This window comes from Bombina bombina, chromosome 3, assembly GCF_027579735.1.
Source record: "Bombina bombina isolate aBomBom1 chromosome 3, aBomBom1.pri, whole genome shotgun sequence".
NCBI classification, from domain to species: domain Eukaryota; kingdom Metazoa; phylum Chordata; class Amphibia; order Anura; family Bombinatoridae; genus Bombina; species Bombina bombina.
In genome coordinates this window covers 1,137,599,469-1,137,617,623 of record NC_069501.1, presented here as the reverse complement: position 1 = coordinate 1,137,617,623, position 18,155 = coordinate 1,137,599,469, and the positions used below count along the sequence as shown (strand labels likewise).

Below are 18,155 nucleotides of genomic sequence, written 5' to 3'. Positions count from 1 at the left end.
CGCCGTTCCACTGTCTCAGCATGCACAGTTGAAGTGGTCTGAGATGGAATCTGGCAAAAGGAATGATGTCCATGCTGGATACCATGAGACTAATCACCTCCATACACCAAGCCACAGAGGGCCTTAAGGAGGTCTGGAGGGCAAGACAAGCGGAAGTTAGCTTGTAACGTCTCTGGTCTGTAAGAGATATCCTCATGGATCTGGAGTCTATTATAGTACCCAGGAATTCTACCCTGGTATTGGGAATAAGAGAACTCTTTTCTAAGTTTATCCTCCATCCATGAGATCGAAGAAGAGATAAGGGCTTTCAAATGGTCCTCTGCCAGACGACAGGATGGTGCTTGAACCAGAATATCGTCCAAGTATGGCACTAGTGCTACACCTCTGGTTCTGGCCACTGCAAACAGAGCCCCTAGAACGTTAGTAAAAACTCTTGAAGCAGTAGCTAGACCAAACGGAAGTGCAATAAACTGGAAGTGCTGGTCCAGGAATGCAAATCTTAGGAACTTGAAGTGTTCCTTGTGTATTGGAACATGAAGGTAAGCATCCTTCAGATCTATCGTGGTCATGAACTGTCCTTCCTGAACTATGGGAAGGATGGACCTTATTGTCTCCATCTTGAATGAGCGGATAGATAGGAACTTGTTTAAGCACTTTAGGTCCAGAATCGGGAGGAAAGTTCCCTCCTTCTTTGGGACCACAAAAGGTTTGAATAGTATCCCAGACCTCTTTCTGTAAGAGGTACCAGGACAATGACTACCAGGGAGGAGAGTTCCCTTACGCACCCCAGAAAGGCTTCTCTCTTTACTGGTCTTGAAGCCAAGTTTGACAAGAGGAATCTTCCCCTGGGTGAATGAGACTTGAAACCTATCCTGTATCCCTGAGCGATCACCTCCAGGACCCACAGGTCTTGTACATCCCCAAACCAAGCGTCCGAAAAAAGAGCGACCTAGAGCCGGATTGGGGGCCGCCTCTTCATGCCGACTGTCTTGGCGGGCTTCTTGTTCTGCTTGGATTTATTCCAGGGCTGATCTGGTTTCAAAGTCCCCTTGGATTGCTTGGGCTTTGCAGAGGGCTGCTGATGTTGGGATTTATCTTTATGAAAGGAACGATAATTAGGACCTTGTCCTTTAGGTTTGTTCTTCTTATCCTGCAGTAAAAAGGCACCTTTGCCTCCAGTAACCATGGAGATAATTGAGTCCATGCCTGGATCAAATAGAATCTTTCCCTTGAATGGGAGGGAAAGAAGTCTTGACTTCGAAGTCATGTCCACAGACCAGGACTTCAGCCAGAGTGTCCTACGGGCTTGAACAGAAAAACCTGAAGTCTTGGCATTCAGGCGAATAATTAGCATATTTGCATCGCAAATAAATGAATTAGCCACCCTTAACGCCTGGATCACGTTGAGGGGACCCTGCACCTCGATCAACTGAGATAAGGAGTCGCACCAGTAGGTAGCCGCTGCTGCAGTTGAAACATCTTAACAGAGTTTCTATTTTCTTATCCATGTGCTCTTTAAAAGACGAACTATCCTCAAGCGGGATAGTAATGCATTTAGCAAGCGTGGAGATAGCGCCATCCACCTTAGGGATGGAGCCAAACAACTCCAATTAAGAGTCCGGGAACAATTTTTTAAAGGAAGGGGAAAATGAAGAACTAATTCTTTTCCATTCATTCTTAATAATGTTCGCCATCTTTACAGGAACCGGGAAAGTTTGTGGTACAACCCTGTCCTCGTAGACCTTATCTAGTTTAGGAATCAAAGGTTCCTCAGACAATTTGGGCTCTGCAACCTCTAACATAGCCAAAACTTCCTTCAACAGAAAGCGTAAATGCTCAATCCTAAATCGTAAGTCTGGTTCCTCCGCAGCTGGAGGTCTAGAGGCAGCAGATTCCAACCCAGAAAGAGCACCCTCTGAAGTATCAGAGGCGCCTTCTTCATCGGATAATCTTGTATCAGATCAATCCAATAAGCTAGTAGATGACCCCTGGGAAGAATAGCAATATTTAACCTTTCGCTTGTGCTTAGCAGGACGAGGTAAAGCACTAAAGGCCGCAGGCACTGCCGGTTGTAATTGCTCAGTAAAGTCTGGCAGTAAAAGGGCCCCTCCAGATGGAGGATTAGGAGTGCTACGGGAAGCTGCATGTGTAATAGATGACTGTAGGGTGCGCACCTCACAGGACGGAGACTCCTTAGTGAAGGACAGCTCAGTGGTATCAAACATTAACTTTCTTTGACATGATTAGTTTATCAAGGCATGTGGAACATCACTGAGCAGGCAGGAATACCGCGGCCTCCTCACAATATAGACAGATATTAGATTTAGGTAAAGAGGGAGTACCCTCTAACGCATCAGAATCCTCCATAGCTTGCGCTTATAAAGCAGACTATAGATAAGATAAAACGGCACCTTTATACCCCCAATGGATGGGGCACTCACCACCTCCTATGACCTACGCCAAACAGAGAAACCGTTCCTACTCCGGTAAACCGCACGTTTAGGAAAGAGGAAATCAGTGTAACCACACCCGGTCACATGGTGCGCAATGCAGGACTGCCCCTGATATAGGAAAAAAAAGCGCCAAGCCTTTCAGGCTGCGCAGTTTCCAAAAACTAAAGTAAAACCTGTACGTTCCAACATCTGCCTGAGCCACATCTCACACATATCGCAGCATAGTCATAACAAAATTTTAATAAATTATGTGATTAACCCCCCTGTTCAATAATCCCCCTCCAGAGATATTAACCCTTGATTCCAAACAGATAAAAATAGCCACACTGTGACCCTGTCTTCTTGAGTTATCATATGTGTATAAAAAATGAAACAATCTTACCGGAATCTATGCTGTGGAACAGAAACACAGCCTCTCTAGTTTAACAGTCTTGTAGCATCACTCCTGACATGGACTTTAGTGATGGAAGCAGACAGTGAAACTCGTCAACACTGATTGCTTAGGAGCTGTTAATACGAGTCTGGATGGGTTCACAGAAAGACTCTCCCCGCATCTCCAGACTCTAACATTCATCAATGCTCTCACTGAGAGGCTGACAAGACTACTTAAAACTCCATTCCAATTTCGAAGGGTAGATACCCTTCATAAGGAACAACTCCGAATCTTCTGACACTTCTCTGCCAACCTCCTGTGCCGGGAGTATTTAAGACTTTGGCTGGGGTGTCTTTGCCTCCTCCTGGTGGCCAGGTTCAGTATTTCTCAACAGTAAGGAATGATGCCGTGGACCCTCCTCATATTAAGAAGGAAATATGAATATTTCACATTCCAATGTTATTCACATACAAGAATATGTTCTATTTATATATATATATATATATATATATATATATATATATATATATATATATATATATATATATATATATATATATATATATATATAGGGTAAATAAGCACTCACTGGTCTTCAGCTGTCAAAATATAGTGAATACTGTATTTGTATTAAGTTAATATTACTTAATAAATTTTTTATATTTTTATTAAGTTAATATTACTTAATAAAAATACTCACTATATCTTGACGGCTGAAGACCAGTGAGTGCTTATTTACCCAATATATATTGCAGCCTGGCAGTTGTGGCTTGGGTGGTGTGACAATACTATTGTAATATATATATATATATATATATATATATATATATATATATATATACACACACACACACACATACGCACATATATATATATATATATATATATATACAGATATGTGTGTGAAAGGGTTTGTTCTGAGCGCTATAAATTCAATAAGATCCTGGATACAAGTGGTTAAAATCCTTTGATGCTGCTTGACTGAATATCTTACTACCAACCTTGTAAGACAAAGATTATTTAAAATTCCAATGTATTTGTGTAGAAAAAAAGCGCTTTTACAGGAAGTCAATCACATGTACTGTATATGAAAGGAGAATAAAAAGGGACATAGGGTAATATGATTTAAACAGGTCCTATTCCATATTCATAAATCAGTGCTTACCTTGTTATACCTCATTGCTATCAAGTCCCTGTTAGTGGTCCCGGTGGATAAAAGATAAAAATCTTGTTTCCTAGATGACTGTTGAAAACTGTCTCCTTATCAAGCAACTATAATAAGTTGCAGATGAAATAGATAACTTTTCAGTTTAATATAAAAGCAGCTACCAAACAAGAGTACTTAAAGGGAAACTGTACCCAAATTTTTTCTTTTGTAACTCAGAAAGAGCATGCAATTTTAAGCAAATTTCTAATTTACTCCTATTATCAATTTTTCTTCGTTCTCTTGCTATCATTATTTGAAAAAGAAGGCATCTAAGCTTTTTTTTTGGTTTCAGTACTCTGGACAGCACTTTTTTATTGATGGATGGATTTATCCACCAATCAGCAAGGACAACCCAGGTTGTTCACCAAAAATGGGCCGGCATCTAAACTTACATTCTTGCATTTCAAATAAAGGTACCAAGAGAAAGAAGACAAATTGATAATAGGAGTAAATTAGAAAGTTGCTTAAAATGTCATGCTCAATCTGAATCACGAAAGAAAAATTTTGGGTACAGTGTCCCTTTAAGTGAAAAATCTGTTTATTTCTAAAGTTTTAAAAACTTCTAAATAAAAATATAAAAAATATAAAGTGTACCGGAGGTGATGTCAAGCCGAACGTCACGTGTTATCTTTACGTGTTTCGTGAGTGTCTTGAGTTCACTTCATCAAAGGCACCTATTTTCTTTTCATATACATATGGTTTTTGGTACAATAGCTATCTATCTAGCTATCTATCTATCTATCTATCTATCTATCTATCTATCTATCTATGTATGATTACATATAGGTATAGATATATATAGAAAACATAATTTATGCTTACCTGATAAATTCCTTTCTTCTGTTGTGTGATCAGTCCACGGGTCATCATTACTTCTGGGATATAACTCCTCCCCAACAGGAAATGCAAGAGGATTCACCCAGCAGAGCTGCATATAGCTCCTCCCCTCTACGTCACTCCCAGTCATTCGACCAAGAATCAACGAGAAAGGAGAAACCAAGGGTGAAGTGGTGACTGGAGTATAATTTAAAAGATATTTACCTGCCTTAAAACAGGGCGGGCCGTGGACTGATCACACAACAGAAGAAAGGAATTTATCAGGTAAGCATAAATTATGTTTTCTTCTGTTATGTGTGATCAGTCCACGGGTCATCATTACTTCTGGGATACCAATACCAAAGCAAAAGTACACGGATGACGGGAGGGATAGGCAGGCTCATTATACAGAAGGAACCACTGCCTGAAGAACCTTTCTCCCAAAAATAGCCTCCGAAGAAGCAAAAGTGTCAAATTTATAAAATTTGGAAAAAGTATGAAGCGAAGACCAAGTTGCAGCCTTGCAAATCTGTTCAACAGAGGCCTCATTCTTAAAGGCCCAAGTGGAAGCCACAGCTCTAGTAGAATGAGCTGTAATTCTTTCAGGAGGCTGCTGTCCAGCAGTCTCATAGGCTAAACGAATTATGCTACGAAGCCAGAAGGAGAGAGAGGTAGCCGAAGCCTTATGACCTCTCCTCTGACCAGAGTACACGACAAACAGGGAAGACGTTTGTCGAAAATCCTTAGTTGCCTGCAAGTAGAACTTGAGGGCACGAACTACATCCAGATTGTGTAGAAGACGTTCCTTCTTTGAAGAAGGATTTGGACACAAGGATGGAACAACAATCTCTTGATTGATATTCCTGTTAGTGACTACCTTAGGTAAGAACCCAGGTTTAGTACGCAGAACTACCTTGTCTGAGTGAAAAATCAGATAAGGAGAATCACAATGTAAGGCTGATAACTCAGAGACTCTTCGAGCCGAGGAAATAGCCATTAAAAACAGAACTTTCCAAGATAACAATTTTATATCAATGGAATGAAGGGGTTCAAACGGAACACCCTGTAAAACGTTAAGAACTAAGTTTAAACTCCATGGCGGAGCAACAGTTTTAAACACAGGCTTGATCCTAGCTAAAGCCTGACAAAAGGCCTGGACGTCTGGATTTTCTGACAGACGCCTGTGTAACAAGATGGACAGAGCTGAGATCTGTCCCTTTAATGAGCTAGCCGATAAACCCTTTTCTAAACCTTCTTGTAGAAAGGACAATATCCTAGGAATCCTAACCTTACTCCAGGAGTAACCTTTGGATTCGCACCAGTATAGGTATTTACGCCATATCTTATGGTAAATCCTTCTGGTAACAGGCTTCCTAGCCTGTATCAGGGTATCAATAACCGACTCAGAAAAACCACGTTTTGATAAAATCAAGCGTTCAATTTCCAAGCAGTCAGCTTCAGAGAAGTTAGATTTTGATGTTTGAATGGACCCTGTATCAGAAGGTCCTGTCTTAGAGGTAGAGACCAAGGCGGACAGGATGACATGTCCACTAGATCTGCATACCAAGTCCTGCGTGGCCATGCAGGCGCTATTAGAATCACTGATGCTCTCTCCTGTTTGATTTTGGCAATCAATCGAGGAAGCAGCGGGAAGGGTGGAAACACATAAGCCATCCCGAAGTTCCAAGGTGCTGTTAAAGCATCTATCAGAACCGCTCCCGGATCCCTGGATCTGGACCCGTAGCGAGGAAGTTTGGCGTTCTGGCGAGACGCCATGAGATCTATCTCTGGTTTGCCCCAACGTCGAAGTATTTGGGCAAAGACCTCCGGATGAAGTTCCCACTCCCCCGGATGAAAAGTCTGGCGACTCAAGAAATCCGCCTCCCAGTTCTCCACTCCCGGGATGTGGATTGCTGACAGGTGGCAAGAGTGAGACTCTGCCCAGCGAATTATCTTTGATACTTCCATCATTGCTAGGGAGCTTCTTGTCCCTCCTTGATGGTTGATGTAAGCTACAGTCGTGATGTTGTCCGACTGAAACCTGATGAACCCCCGAGTTTTTAACTGGGGCCAAGCCAGAAGGGCATGGAGAACTGCTCTTAATTCCAGAATGTTTATTGGTAGGAGACTTTCCTCCTGATTCCATTGTCCCTGAGCCTTCAGAGAATTCCAGACAGCGCCCCAACCTAGTAGGCTGGCGTCTGTTGTTACAATTGTCCAGTCCGGCCTGCTGAATGGCATCCCCCTGGACAGATGTGGCCGAGAAAGCCACCATAGAAGAGAGTTTCTGGTCTCTTGATCCAGATTCAGAGTAGGGGACAAGTCTGAGTAATCCCCATTCCACTGACTCAGCATGCACAATTGCAGCGGTCTGAGATGTAGACGTGCAAAGGGTACTATGTCCATTGCTGCTACCATTAAGCCGATCACCTCCATGCATTGAGCTACTGACGGGAGTTGAATGGAATGAAGGACACGGCATGCATTTAGAAGCTTTGTTAATCTGTCTTCTGTCAGATAAATCTTCATTTCTACAGAATCTATAAGAGTCCCCAAGAATGGAACTCTTGTGAGAGGAAAAAGAGAACTCTTCTTTTCGTTCACTTTCCATCCATGCGACCTTAGAAATGCCAGAACTAACTCTGTATGAGACTTGGCAGTTTGAAAGCTTGAAGCTTGTATCAGAATGTCGTCTAGGTACGGAGCTACCGAAATTCCTCGCGGTCTTAGTACCGCCAGAAGGGCACCCAGAACCTTTGTGAAGATTCTTGGAGCCGTAGCCAATCCGAATGGAAGAGCTACAAACTGGTAATGCCTGTCTAAGAAGGCAAACCTTAGATACCGGTAATGATCTTTGTGAATCGGTATGTGAAGGTAAGCATCCTTTAAATCCACTGTGGTCATGTACTGACCCTTTTGGATCATGGGTAAGATTGTCCGAATAGTTTCCATTTTGAACGATGGAACTCTTAGGAATTTGTTTAGGATCTTTAAATCCAAGATTGGCCTGAAAGTTCCCTCTTTTTTGGGAACCACAAACAGGTTTGAGTAAAACCCTTGTCCTTGTTCCGACCGCGGAACCGGATGGATCACTCCCATTAATAACAGATCTTGTACACAGCGTAGAAACGCTTCTTTCTTTATCTGGTTTGTTGACAACCTTGACAGATGAAATCTCCCTCTTGGGGGAGAGAATTTGAAGTCTAGAAGGTATCCCTGAGATATGATCTCTAGCGCCCAGGGATCCTGAACATCTCTTGCCCAAGCCTGGGCGAAGAGAGAGAGTCTGCCCCCCACTAGATCCGGTCCCGGATCGGGGGCCCTCGGTTCATGCTGTCTTTGGGGCAGCAGCAGGTTTCCTGGCCTGCTTGCCCTTGTTCCAGGACTGGTTAGGTTTCCAGCCTTGTCTGTAACGAGCAACAGCTCCTTCCTGTTTTGGTGCAGTGGAAGTTGATGCTGCTCCTGCTTTGAAATTCCGAAAGGGACGAAAATTAGACTGTCTAGCCTTAGCTTTGGCTTTGTCTTGAGGCAGGGCGTGGCCCTTACCTCCTGTAATGTCAGCGATAATTTCTTTCAAACCGGGCCCAAATAAAGTTTGCCCCTTGAAAGGTATATTAAGTAATTTGGACTTAGAAGTTACATCAGCTGACCAGGATTTTAGCCACAGCGCCCTACGTGCCTGAATGGCGAATCCTGAGTTCTTAGCCGTAAGTTTGGTTAAATGTACTACGGCCTCCGAAATGAATGAATTAGCTAGTTTAAGGACTCTAAGCCTGTCCGTAATGTCGTCCAGGGTAGCTGAACTAAGGTTCTCTTCCAGAGACTCAATCCAAAATGCTGCCGCAGCCGTAATCGGCGCGATGCATGCAAGGGGTTGCAATATAAAACCTTGTTGAACAAACATTTTCTTAAGGTAACCCTCTAATTTTTTATCCATTGGATCTGAAAAAGCACAGCTATCCTCCACCGGGATAGTGGTACGCTTAGCTAAAGTAGAAACTGCTCCCTCCACCTTAGGGACCGTTTGCCATAAGTCCCGTGTGGTGGCGTCTATTGGAAACATCTTTCTAAATATTGGAGGGGGTGAGAACGGCACACCGGGTCTATCCCACTCCTTAGTAACAATTTCAGTTAGTCTCTTAGGTATAGGAAAAACGTCAGTACTCGCCGGTACCGCAAAGTATTTATCCAACCTACACAATTTCTCTGGTATTGCAACAGTGTTACAATCATTAAGAGCCGCTAAAACCTCCCCTAGTAATACACGGAGGTTCTCCAATTTAAATTTAAAATTTGAAATATCTGAATCCAATCTGTTTGGATCAGAACCATCACCCACAGAATGAAGCTCTCCGTCCTCATGCTCTGCAAGCTGTGACGCAGTATCAGACATGGCCCTAGTATTATCAGCGCACTCTGTTCTCACCCCAGAGTGATCACGCTTGCCTCTTAGTTCTGGTAATTTAGCCAAAACTTCAGTCATAACAGTAGCCATATCTTGTAATGTTATCTGTAATGGCCGCCCAGATGTACTAGGCGCCATAATATCACGCACCTCCCGGGCGGGAGATGCAGGTACTGACACGTGAGGCGAGTTAGTCGGCATAACTCTCCCCTCGCTGTTTGGTGAAATTTGTTCAATTTGTACAGATTGGCTTTTATTTAAAGTAGCATCAATACAGTTAGTACATAAATTTCTATTGGGCTCCACCTTGGCATTGGAACAAATGACACAGATATCTTCCTCTGAATCAGACATGTTTAACACACTAGCAATAAACTTGCAACTTGGTTACAATCTTATTTAACAAAAACGTACTGTGCCTCAAAGAAGCACTAAACGATTAAATGACAGTTGAAATAATGAACTGAAAGACAGTTATAGCATCAATCCTTAAAAACAACACAACTTTTAGCAAAGGTTTGTTCCCATTAGTAAAGTAACAATAATTATTAAAACATAAAAATTACAGAGCAACGTTTTTAATAAGAGTCAATATATAAGTCTCACAGCTCTGCTGAGAGAATCTACCTCCCTCCAAAGAAGTTTGAAGACCCCTGAGTTCTGTTAGAGATGAACCGGATCATGCAGGAAATACAAGAGTAACTGACTGGAAATTTTTGATGCGTAGCAAAGAGCGCCAAAAACGGCCCCTCCCCCTCACACACAGCAGTGAGAGAGAAACGAAACTGTCACAATTAAAACAAGCAACTGCCAAGTGGAAAAATAATGCCCAAATATTTATTCACTCAGTACCTCAGAAAATGCAAACGATTCTACATTCCAGCAAAAACGTTTAACATAATAAATACCTATTAAAAGGTTTAATGTACTTTTAACAGAGTAATTCCGGTGAAATACCATCCCCAGAATACTGAAGTGTAGAGTATACATACATGTCATTATAACGGTATGGCAGGATTTTCTCATCAATTCCATTCAGAAAATAAAAACTGCTACATACCTCAATGCAGATTCATCTGCCCGCTGTCCCCTGATCTGAAGCTTTTACCTCCCTCAGATGGCCGAGAAACAGCAATATGATCTTAACTACTCCGGTTAAAATCATAGTAAAAACTCTGGTAGATTCTTCTTCAAACTCTGCCAGAGAGGCAATAACACGCTCCGGTGCTATTGTAAAATAACAAACTTTTGATTGAAGTTATAAAAACTAAGTATAATCACCATAGTCCTCTCACACATCCTATCTAGTCTTTGGGTGCAAGAGAATGACTGGGAGTGACGTAGAGGGGAGGAGCTATATGCAGCTCTGCTGGGTGAATCCTCTTGCATTTCCTGTTGGGGAGGAGTTATATCCCAGAAGTAATGATGACCCGTGGACTGATCACACATAACAGAAGAAATATCTATTTATAAATACTTAGAATATATGTGCTGTACATTGGAATGTCAAATATTTACAGCATATATACACTATAACACTACTAAATATGAATATTGCATACACATGTTTTTACATGTTTTCATCTACTTAACTGCAAAGGGCTCCAATGCACTTCTATATATGTGTACATATATACAGTGGATATAAAAAGTCTACACACCCCGTTAAAATGTCAGGTTTTTGTGATGTAAAAAAAATGAGACAAAGATAAATCATTTCAGAATTTTTTCCACCTTTAATGTGATCTATACACTGTACAACTTGATTGAAAAACAAACAAACTTCTAGTTGGAGGGAAGTAAAAATAAAAAACTAAAATATTATGGTTGCATAAGTGTGCACTTATAACTGGGGATGTAGCAGTGTTTAGAATTGAGCAATCACATGCAAAATCATGTTAAATAGGAGTCAGTACACACCTGCCATTATTTAAAATGCCTCTGATTAACCACAAATAAAGTTCAGCTATTCTAGTAGGTCTTTCCTGACATTTTCTTAGTTGTAACCTACAGCAAAAGCCATGGTTCGCAGAGAGCTTCCAAAGCATCAGAGGGATCTCATTGTTAAAAGGTATCAGTCAGGAGAACAGCACAAAAGAATTTCCAAGGCATTAGATATACCATGGAACACAGTGAAGACAGTCATCATCAAGTGGAGAAAATATGGTGCAACTGTGACATTACCAAGAACTGGACGTCCCTCCAAAATTGATGAAAAGATGAGACGATAACTGGTTTGGGAGGCTGCCAAGAGGCCTACAGCACCATTAAAGGAGCTGCAGGAATATCTGGCAAGTACTGGCTGTGTGGTGCATGTGACAACAATCGCACGTATTCTTCATATGTCTGGGCTAAGGGGTAGAGTGGCAAGACGGAAGCCTTTACTTACGAAAAAAAAACATCCAAGGCCAGCTAAATTTTTCAAAAACACATCTGAAGTCTCCCAAAAGCATGTCACAAAAGGTGTTCTGGTTTGATGAAACCAAGATTAAACTTTTTGGCCATAATTCCAAAAGATATGTTCGGCGCAAAAACAACACTGCATATAACCAAAAGAACACCATACCCACAGTGAAGCATTTTGGTGGCAGCATCATGCTTTGGGTCTGTTTTTCTTCAGCTGGAACAGGGGCCTTAGTCAAGGTAGAAGGAATTATGAACAGTTCCAAATACCAGACAGCTTCTGCTAGAAAACTGAACATGAAGAGGAACTTCATCTTTCAGCATGACAATGCCCCAAAGCATACATCCAACTCAACAAAGGAATGGCTTCACCAGAAGAAGATTAAAGTTTTGGAATGGCCCAGTCATAGTCCAGACCTGAATAAAATCGAAAATCTGTGGGGTGATCTTAAGTGGGCTGTGCACAAGAGATGCCCTCACAATCTGACAGATTTGGAGTGTTTTTGCAAAGAAGAGTGGGCAAATCTTGCCAAGTCAAGATGTGCCATGCTGAAAAACTCATACTCAAAAAGACTGAGTGCTGTAATAAAATCAAAGGGTGCTTCAACAAAATATTAGTTTAAGGGTGTGCACACTTATGCAACCATATTATTTTTAGTTTTTTATTTCTACTTCCCTCCACCTAAAAGATTTGTTTGTTTTGCAATTGAGTTGTACAGTTTATAGGTCACATTAAAGGTGGAAAAAGTTCTGAAATGATTTATCTTTGTCTCATTTTTTTTTACATCACAGAACATGACATTTTAACAAGGGTGTGTAGACTTTTTATATCCACTGTATATGTATGTGTATATATATATATATATATATTTATACACACACAATATATATATATATATATATATATATATATATATACACATACACACACTATATATATATATACAAACACACACACTATATATATATATATATATATAAATGTGTCTGTAAATACCCACACAAATACATATGTACACACACATATATACTCACACACACACATCTTTAGACATGTATATGTATGTATGTCAATGTTCAATCCCTTTGCCTGCTTTTTTTTTGCCAACACCTGAGATGTAATTTCTTTGAGCCTTTATAAAACTTTGTGTGCAAATTTTTTTTTTATTAATTTTTATTAGATGGTGTTATTATGAGTGTAACTATACTTTGTAATGCATTTTTTATGTGTTTTGTGCAACATTTTTGCGCTCAATCAATTGCGTTTATTTTCAACTCACGAGCTGTAAGCCCGACAAGCACAAATACCCCCGATAAACCCCTTATTGCTCAGAGGCAAACATTTGCGCTCCACTTATAATCTGCCCCTAAATCTTAAAGGGCAATTGATTTCTTAATACATCACATTTTTCTTTACTTTATGTGGTATGAAATTACTGTGTTGTAGGATCAACTATTTTAAAATTGAGGGAGACTTCCCATTTTACTAACAGATTTCTATTGATTTGGGTGTAAATAAAAACAGGAACATTTTTTTATACATTTTTTTTTTTTATCCTTGGTGAATTATTTGATGTGAGCGCTCTGAAGGTATTTTTATACTTCTTAAAGGAACAGGTCCCCCTTGATATCTCTATGTAAAAAAGCAAGATATTTGACATCAAAATTTCACATCCCATTGTAAAGAAACCACTTCCAAAGAAGTTTACTAAAACAAATCTTGTGAGATCATGGTTAAATCTCACAAGATTATGTCAAAATCTCACCAAATCACAGTAAAGCAAAGTGTGAGCTCAGCACTGATAATGCTGATTGGCTGTTTTTTTTCACTATGCAAATCACAGGTATACATTATAAATGTATTTCCCCTTCTCACTTTTGCATAAATGAGAATTTATGTTAAGACAGGTAAAAGGGTCAAGTGAAGTTCTGTTTCCCCTCAAGAATCACGTGAAGAAATTATTGTTGTTGTGGGGAGGGATGGGCAAGTTTTAAAAGCAGCAGAAAATACCACTGCATACAAAAAAATCTTTATATTTAACTATGACAGGCTGCCGAAACAATACTTTATTCTAAACATTAGAGATTATCTTACCTATCGTAGACCTATTTTTCCCAACAAGCCAACAATGATAGCTGAAAAGTGACAAAACACTGATGAAGAACATGGCTGCCACAAAGAAAAGGAAAAGGACGTGGAATTTTGCTCGAGTGTCTTGGAGTTCATTCTATGAAAAGGTAAAAAAAATACATGAAAAATAAAAATTGCAGTTTCAATTTTATTTTACAACTCAGTAGCTCTATTTTTAACTCACTACTGACTTTATACTACACGGACTAAAGTTATTGTACATGTTCTAATGTCTAAAGCAAGAAAGGGGCAGTTTACTATAGAACATCAGCACAAGAACTGTACATAGGGAGCTTCATGAAATGGGTTTCCACGGGCAAGCAGCTGTACCCAAGCCTCACATCAACATGCGCAATACCAAGCATTGATGAAATGGTGTAAAGCAGGCCTCTAGAGGAGTGGAATTGTGGTCTATGCTATAATTACGTTTGTTGATTAAATGATCATTTATTCAGTTTAAGTTAAATTATGCAATACATTTGTGCATTGGATACATCAAGTAACATTTATAAATGACAACAAATGTTATACTATTGCAATGCATTACTCTGCCCCCACCCTGCATACTGTAAAGTTTGGTGGAAGTGGGATAATGGTCTGGGGCTGTTTCTCAGGGTTTGGGCTAGTCCCACTTATTTCCAATAAAAGGTCATTTTAACGCTACCTCAAAAAATGCTCTTTTGGAAAAATGGTCACAAATTCCAAAAAGAGTGATGGCTGGTGGGGGAAAGGATGCAATTCCATATTAAAGGGACATGTAACCCAAAATCTTTCTTTCATGATTCAGACAGAGAATACAATTGAAACAACTTTTACATTTACTTCTATTATTTAATTTGTTTCATTATTCAGATATCCTTTGTTGAAGAAAGAGAAATACACATGGATGAGCCAATCACACGAGGCATCTATGTGCAGCTAACAATCAGCAGCTACTGAGCCTATTTAGATATGCTTTTCAACAAAGGATGTCAAGGGAATGAATCAAATTTAATAGAAGTAAATTGGAAAGTTGTTAAAAATCACATGCTCTTTTTAAATCATAAAATAAAAAAAATTGGGTGTCATATCCCTTTAATGCCCATGGTTTTGGAATGGGATAACCAACAAGCTTATATAGGTGTGATGGTCAGGTGCTTACATACTTTACGCCATAAAGTCTACATTTGAATAGAAAAAAAAAAGGAGGAACCCTTTACATTCAATACAAAATTATCATATAGTTGCCACATATACATACTATAATGAACCGCCCCTTTAAATCTCTATATGACATACTCCTTAAGGCTAATAAACATATGCAATATAGTGCTAAAGTTTAAATAAACAATCAAACAGTTGGCTGATTATTTTACCTGTGGACATGTCTCTTCAGTTTGGCTGCGGCAAAGCTTTACGCAAACAAAGACAACTTATTAGACATTAAATTAGCTTTATGATAAAGGATGGAAAAAGGATGAAGCCGTGTACATGCTGACAGATGTATGTTTTATATTATGAGTGAACACTTGGATTAGAAACAAAATTTACAAGAGTTTACAAAGGCACTCAGCAAATCATGACCATTCTAGAAACAGCCTTCAATTTTACAGCAGTAATGGCCTGACCCTTATTGACTACTGAACCTATAGTTATGGGCCTCAATTAGAGTGCAGATAACCCCTCTGGTTTTATATTTATATATTACAAAAAGTCTTGATATATATATATATGTGTAGCAGAGAAGAAAGGCACTCAACGGGTCTTAATAAACACCAATTTTAATTTATGACACTGTGAAGTTTCAGGGTCTCCCCTGTCCTCAGACAAAACTATATATATCAGCAGCTAACTGTGAAGAAAATGTGTTGTTCTGACAAAGTAGTTAAATTATCTGCCTGTGCGTTACTGGCAGCCAAACGGGTAAAAAAAACTAAATTTATGCTTACCTGATAAATTAATTTCTTTTATGGTGGTGAGAGTCCACGAGTCCTTAGTCTTGGGAATTAAACTCCGGGCAACTAGGAGGCAGCAAACATACCAAACACTTCACAAGCTGTTAATCCCTCTCTGATATCCCAGTCTAATGTATAGCCGAGAAAATTAGAAAAATAGAGAAGTAGAAAGGACAAAGCAGGGTAAATGAGGTGCATACTAAAACTGCTGCCCATAGGAAAAATTAGCGGGCGGTTCTTGTGGATTCCAACTACCATGAAATAAATGTATCAGGTAAGTGTAAATTTTGTTTTCTTTCATAAGGTGGTGAGTGTCCATGAGTCCTTATTCCGGATATCTGATACCCAAGCTGTGGTGTCCACAAATAAGGGCTAGATTACGAGTGGAGCCGTAGTTTGTGCTAGAGATGTCTACCTAGGTATCTCTTCAACACAGAATATCATGGGAACAAAGCAAATTTGATAAAAAAAAGTAAATTGGAAACGTTTTAAAGATTGTATGCTCTGTCTGAATCACAAAAGAAAATCTTTGGGTTTCATATCCCTTTAAAGAAGAGTTTCATATCCCTTTAAAGAAGAGTTTCTCAGGAAAAGAAAATGTCTATTAGACTTACTATGACTAGATCTAGAACAAATATTTAAATGTTAGAGATCTTACAAGAAACTTGCAGATAAGTGCTTGACTGAATTCTTTTGTAAAAAATTTAAGAATTTCTAAAAATTCTGAGAAATATTGGCAAAAGACACGTTTATCACACCAGGAATGAGGGACATTTGAAAACTGGTGGAAAACCCCCCAACTAACTTGTTACAGGCAGCATTGCCTGAATAAAGGTCTCCACTAACTTGTAAAAAATAAATAAAACCTAGTTAGTTAATCACTCTATGGGCTGTTAAATTGAAAGAAAAAGAAGAATAGAGTCAGTGGTAAACACCAAATAGGAAGCCTGGACAGCCAGTTTAGATCTGCATAACAGTTAGAATCAAGCTCTATCGCTAATCAGTAATTCTGATTGTTCCAGTTTGATTATGCAGCAATGAAGACTCTAACATAGGGGTCTATTTATCAAAGGCTTTGCAAGTCTTTCAACCCCATACGGCTGCAGGTTCTCACAAGAGAACCTGCACGCCGTATTTTACAAGCTGCAGTCATCAGATCGCTGCTTTCCTAACCTTTCGCCACCTCTAAAGTGCCGAATTTCAATCTGCTACTGCCCGCGTGATTGTCCGTGCGTGGGCAGGGGGGATTGCACGCGAGTGCAAAATAGTGCTCGTGTGCAATGCTGAATTCCCTCAGGGGAATTCAGCCCGCCAGAGGCGAGCTGTGACGGACAGGGGCGTGTAGGTGCGCCCCTGTCCACCTCAGCGTGATAAATCGCCCCCTAAGTGGTAAGACAAATAAAGGAATAAAAGCTGATTGAAATAGTAAATACCTACTAGATCTCTTAGAAATTCTGAATAAGTATCCCTGGCTCTGGCAAAGCATCTGGAAAAGAGAGGTTTAAACAAGAGACCATAAGGTCTAAATGTGAAATACGTCAGAGATTCAACAACGGGCAGAAAACCCCTTGAAGACGAAACCTGTACCCCAGATGAAGAAATTGTAAACTAAAAGCAATATGCCTCACAAAAGTTCACTTATGGGATGCGAATAAGTACAATACTCAATTCAAGTCAAATTCAAGTGACTTCCTTCATTGGTAAGGAAACTAGAGGTTCCCCTTCGAAGATCAAAATATGCCACAGCAGTGACATTTTCTGACTTCAAAAACAAACAAACAAATAATCTCATTTGAGAAAAGGCTAAAGTCTGAGACGATTGTACGAAGTTTATTGGTAACCTCCCCTCCTGAGCTTCATTACATTCTCAACTCCCAGAATGCACTCTAACTCAAAAGATTGGCATCAGTATAAATTATAGCCCAAGAGGGCCGAAAAAAGAATGCCCCCAGAAGATGGAGTGATCCACTAGAAGAGAGGTTGGCATTGATCAGTAAGAGAAAGTTGTATGGTACAGTGTACAAAGACTCTCAGAAAAAAACTCATATTTGAGGAGAAAGAACTTTAAAAAAAATTGATTCTTCCACTACGTCTGTGAAAAACAGCAGGAAACTGTTGCTAAAATACAGCTAAAGGGTAGCACCTCACTTCTTCAACTTCCTCCTGAGAGGTGAGAGGGATTAAAAGCTTGTGTGTGTTGGGTGTCTTTGCTTCCTCCTGGTGACCCAGGTTTTATTCCTAAGAGTAAGGACTTGTGGACTCTCGCTGCCTTATGAAAGAAATGACAGTTCTATGTATTACTGGCACAAAGGACCTAAATCGATGCCCTATGCGGTACTGGTAGCCAAAGGTAAAAATCTCAGCTGCGTGTGTTCCTGGCAGAAAACAAACAATTACTTTGAAACTCTTGGACACTTTAAGCCAAAGATGTAA

The 18,155-nt window shown here is 39.9% G+C and overlaps 1 protein-coding gene across 1 annotated transcript in view; it reads right to left on the bottom strand.

The window, feature by feature from the left end:
* Positions 1-18,155, bottom strand: part of ZDHHC20 (zinc finger DHHC-type palmitoyltransferase 20) — a 241,653-nt gene that overhangs the window by 50,102 nt on the left and 173,396 nt on the right. Inside the window, exon 8 of the mRNA XM_053708517.1 lies at positions 13,753-13,885. Coding sequence (XP_053564492.1) covers positions 13,753-13,885 — 133 coding nt within the window. The remainder of the gene's footprint in view (positions 1-13,752; positions 13,886-18,155) is intronic.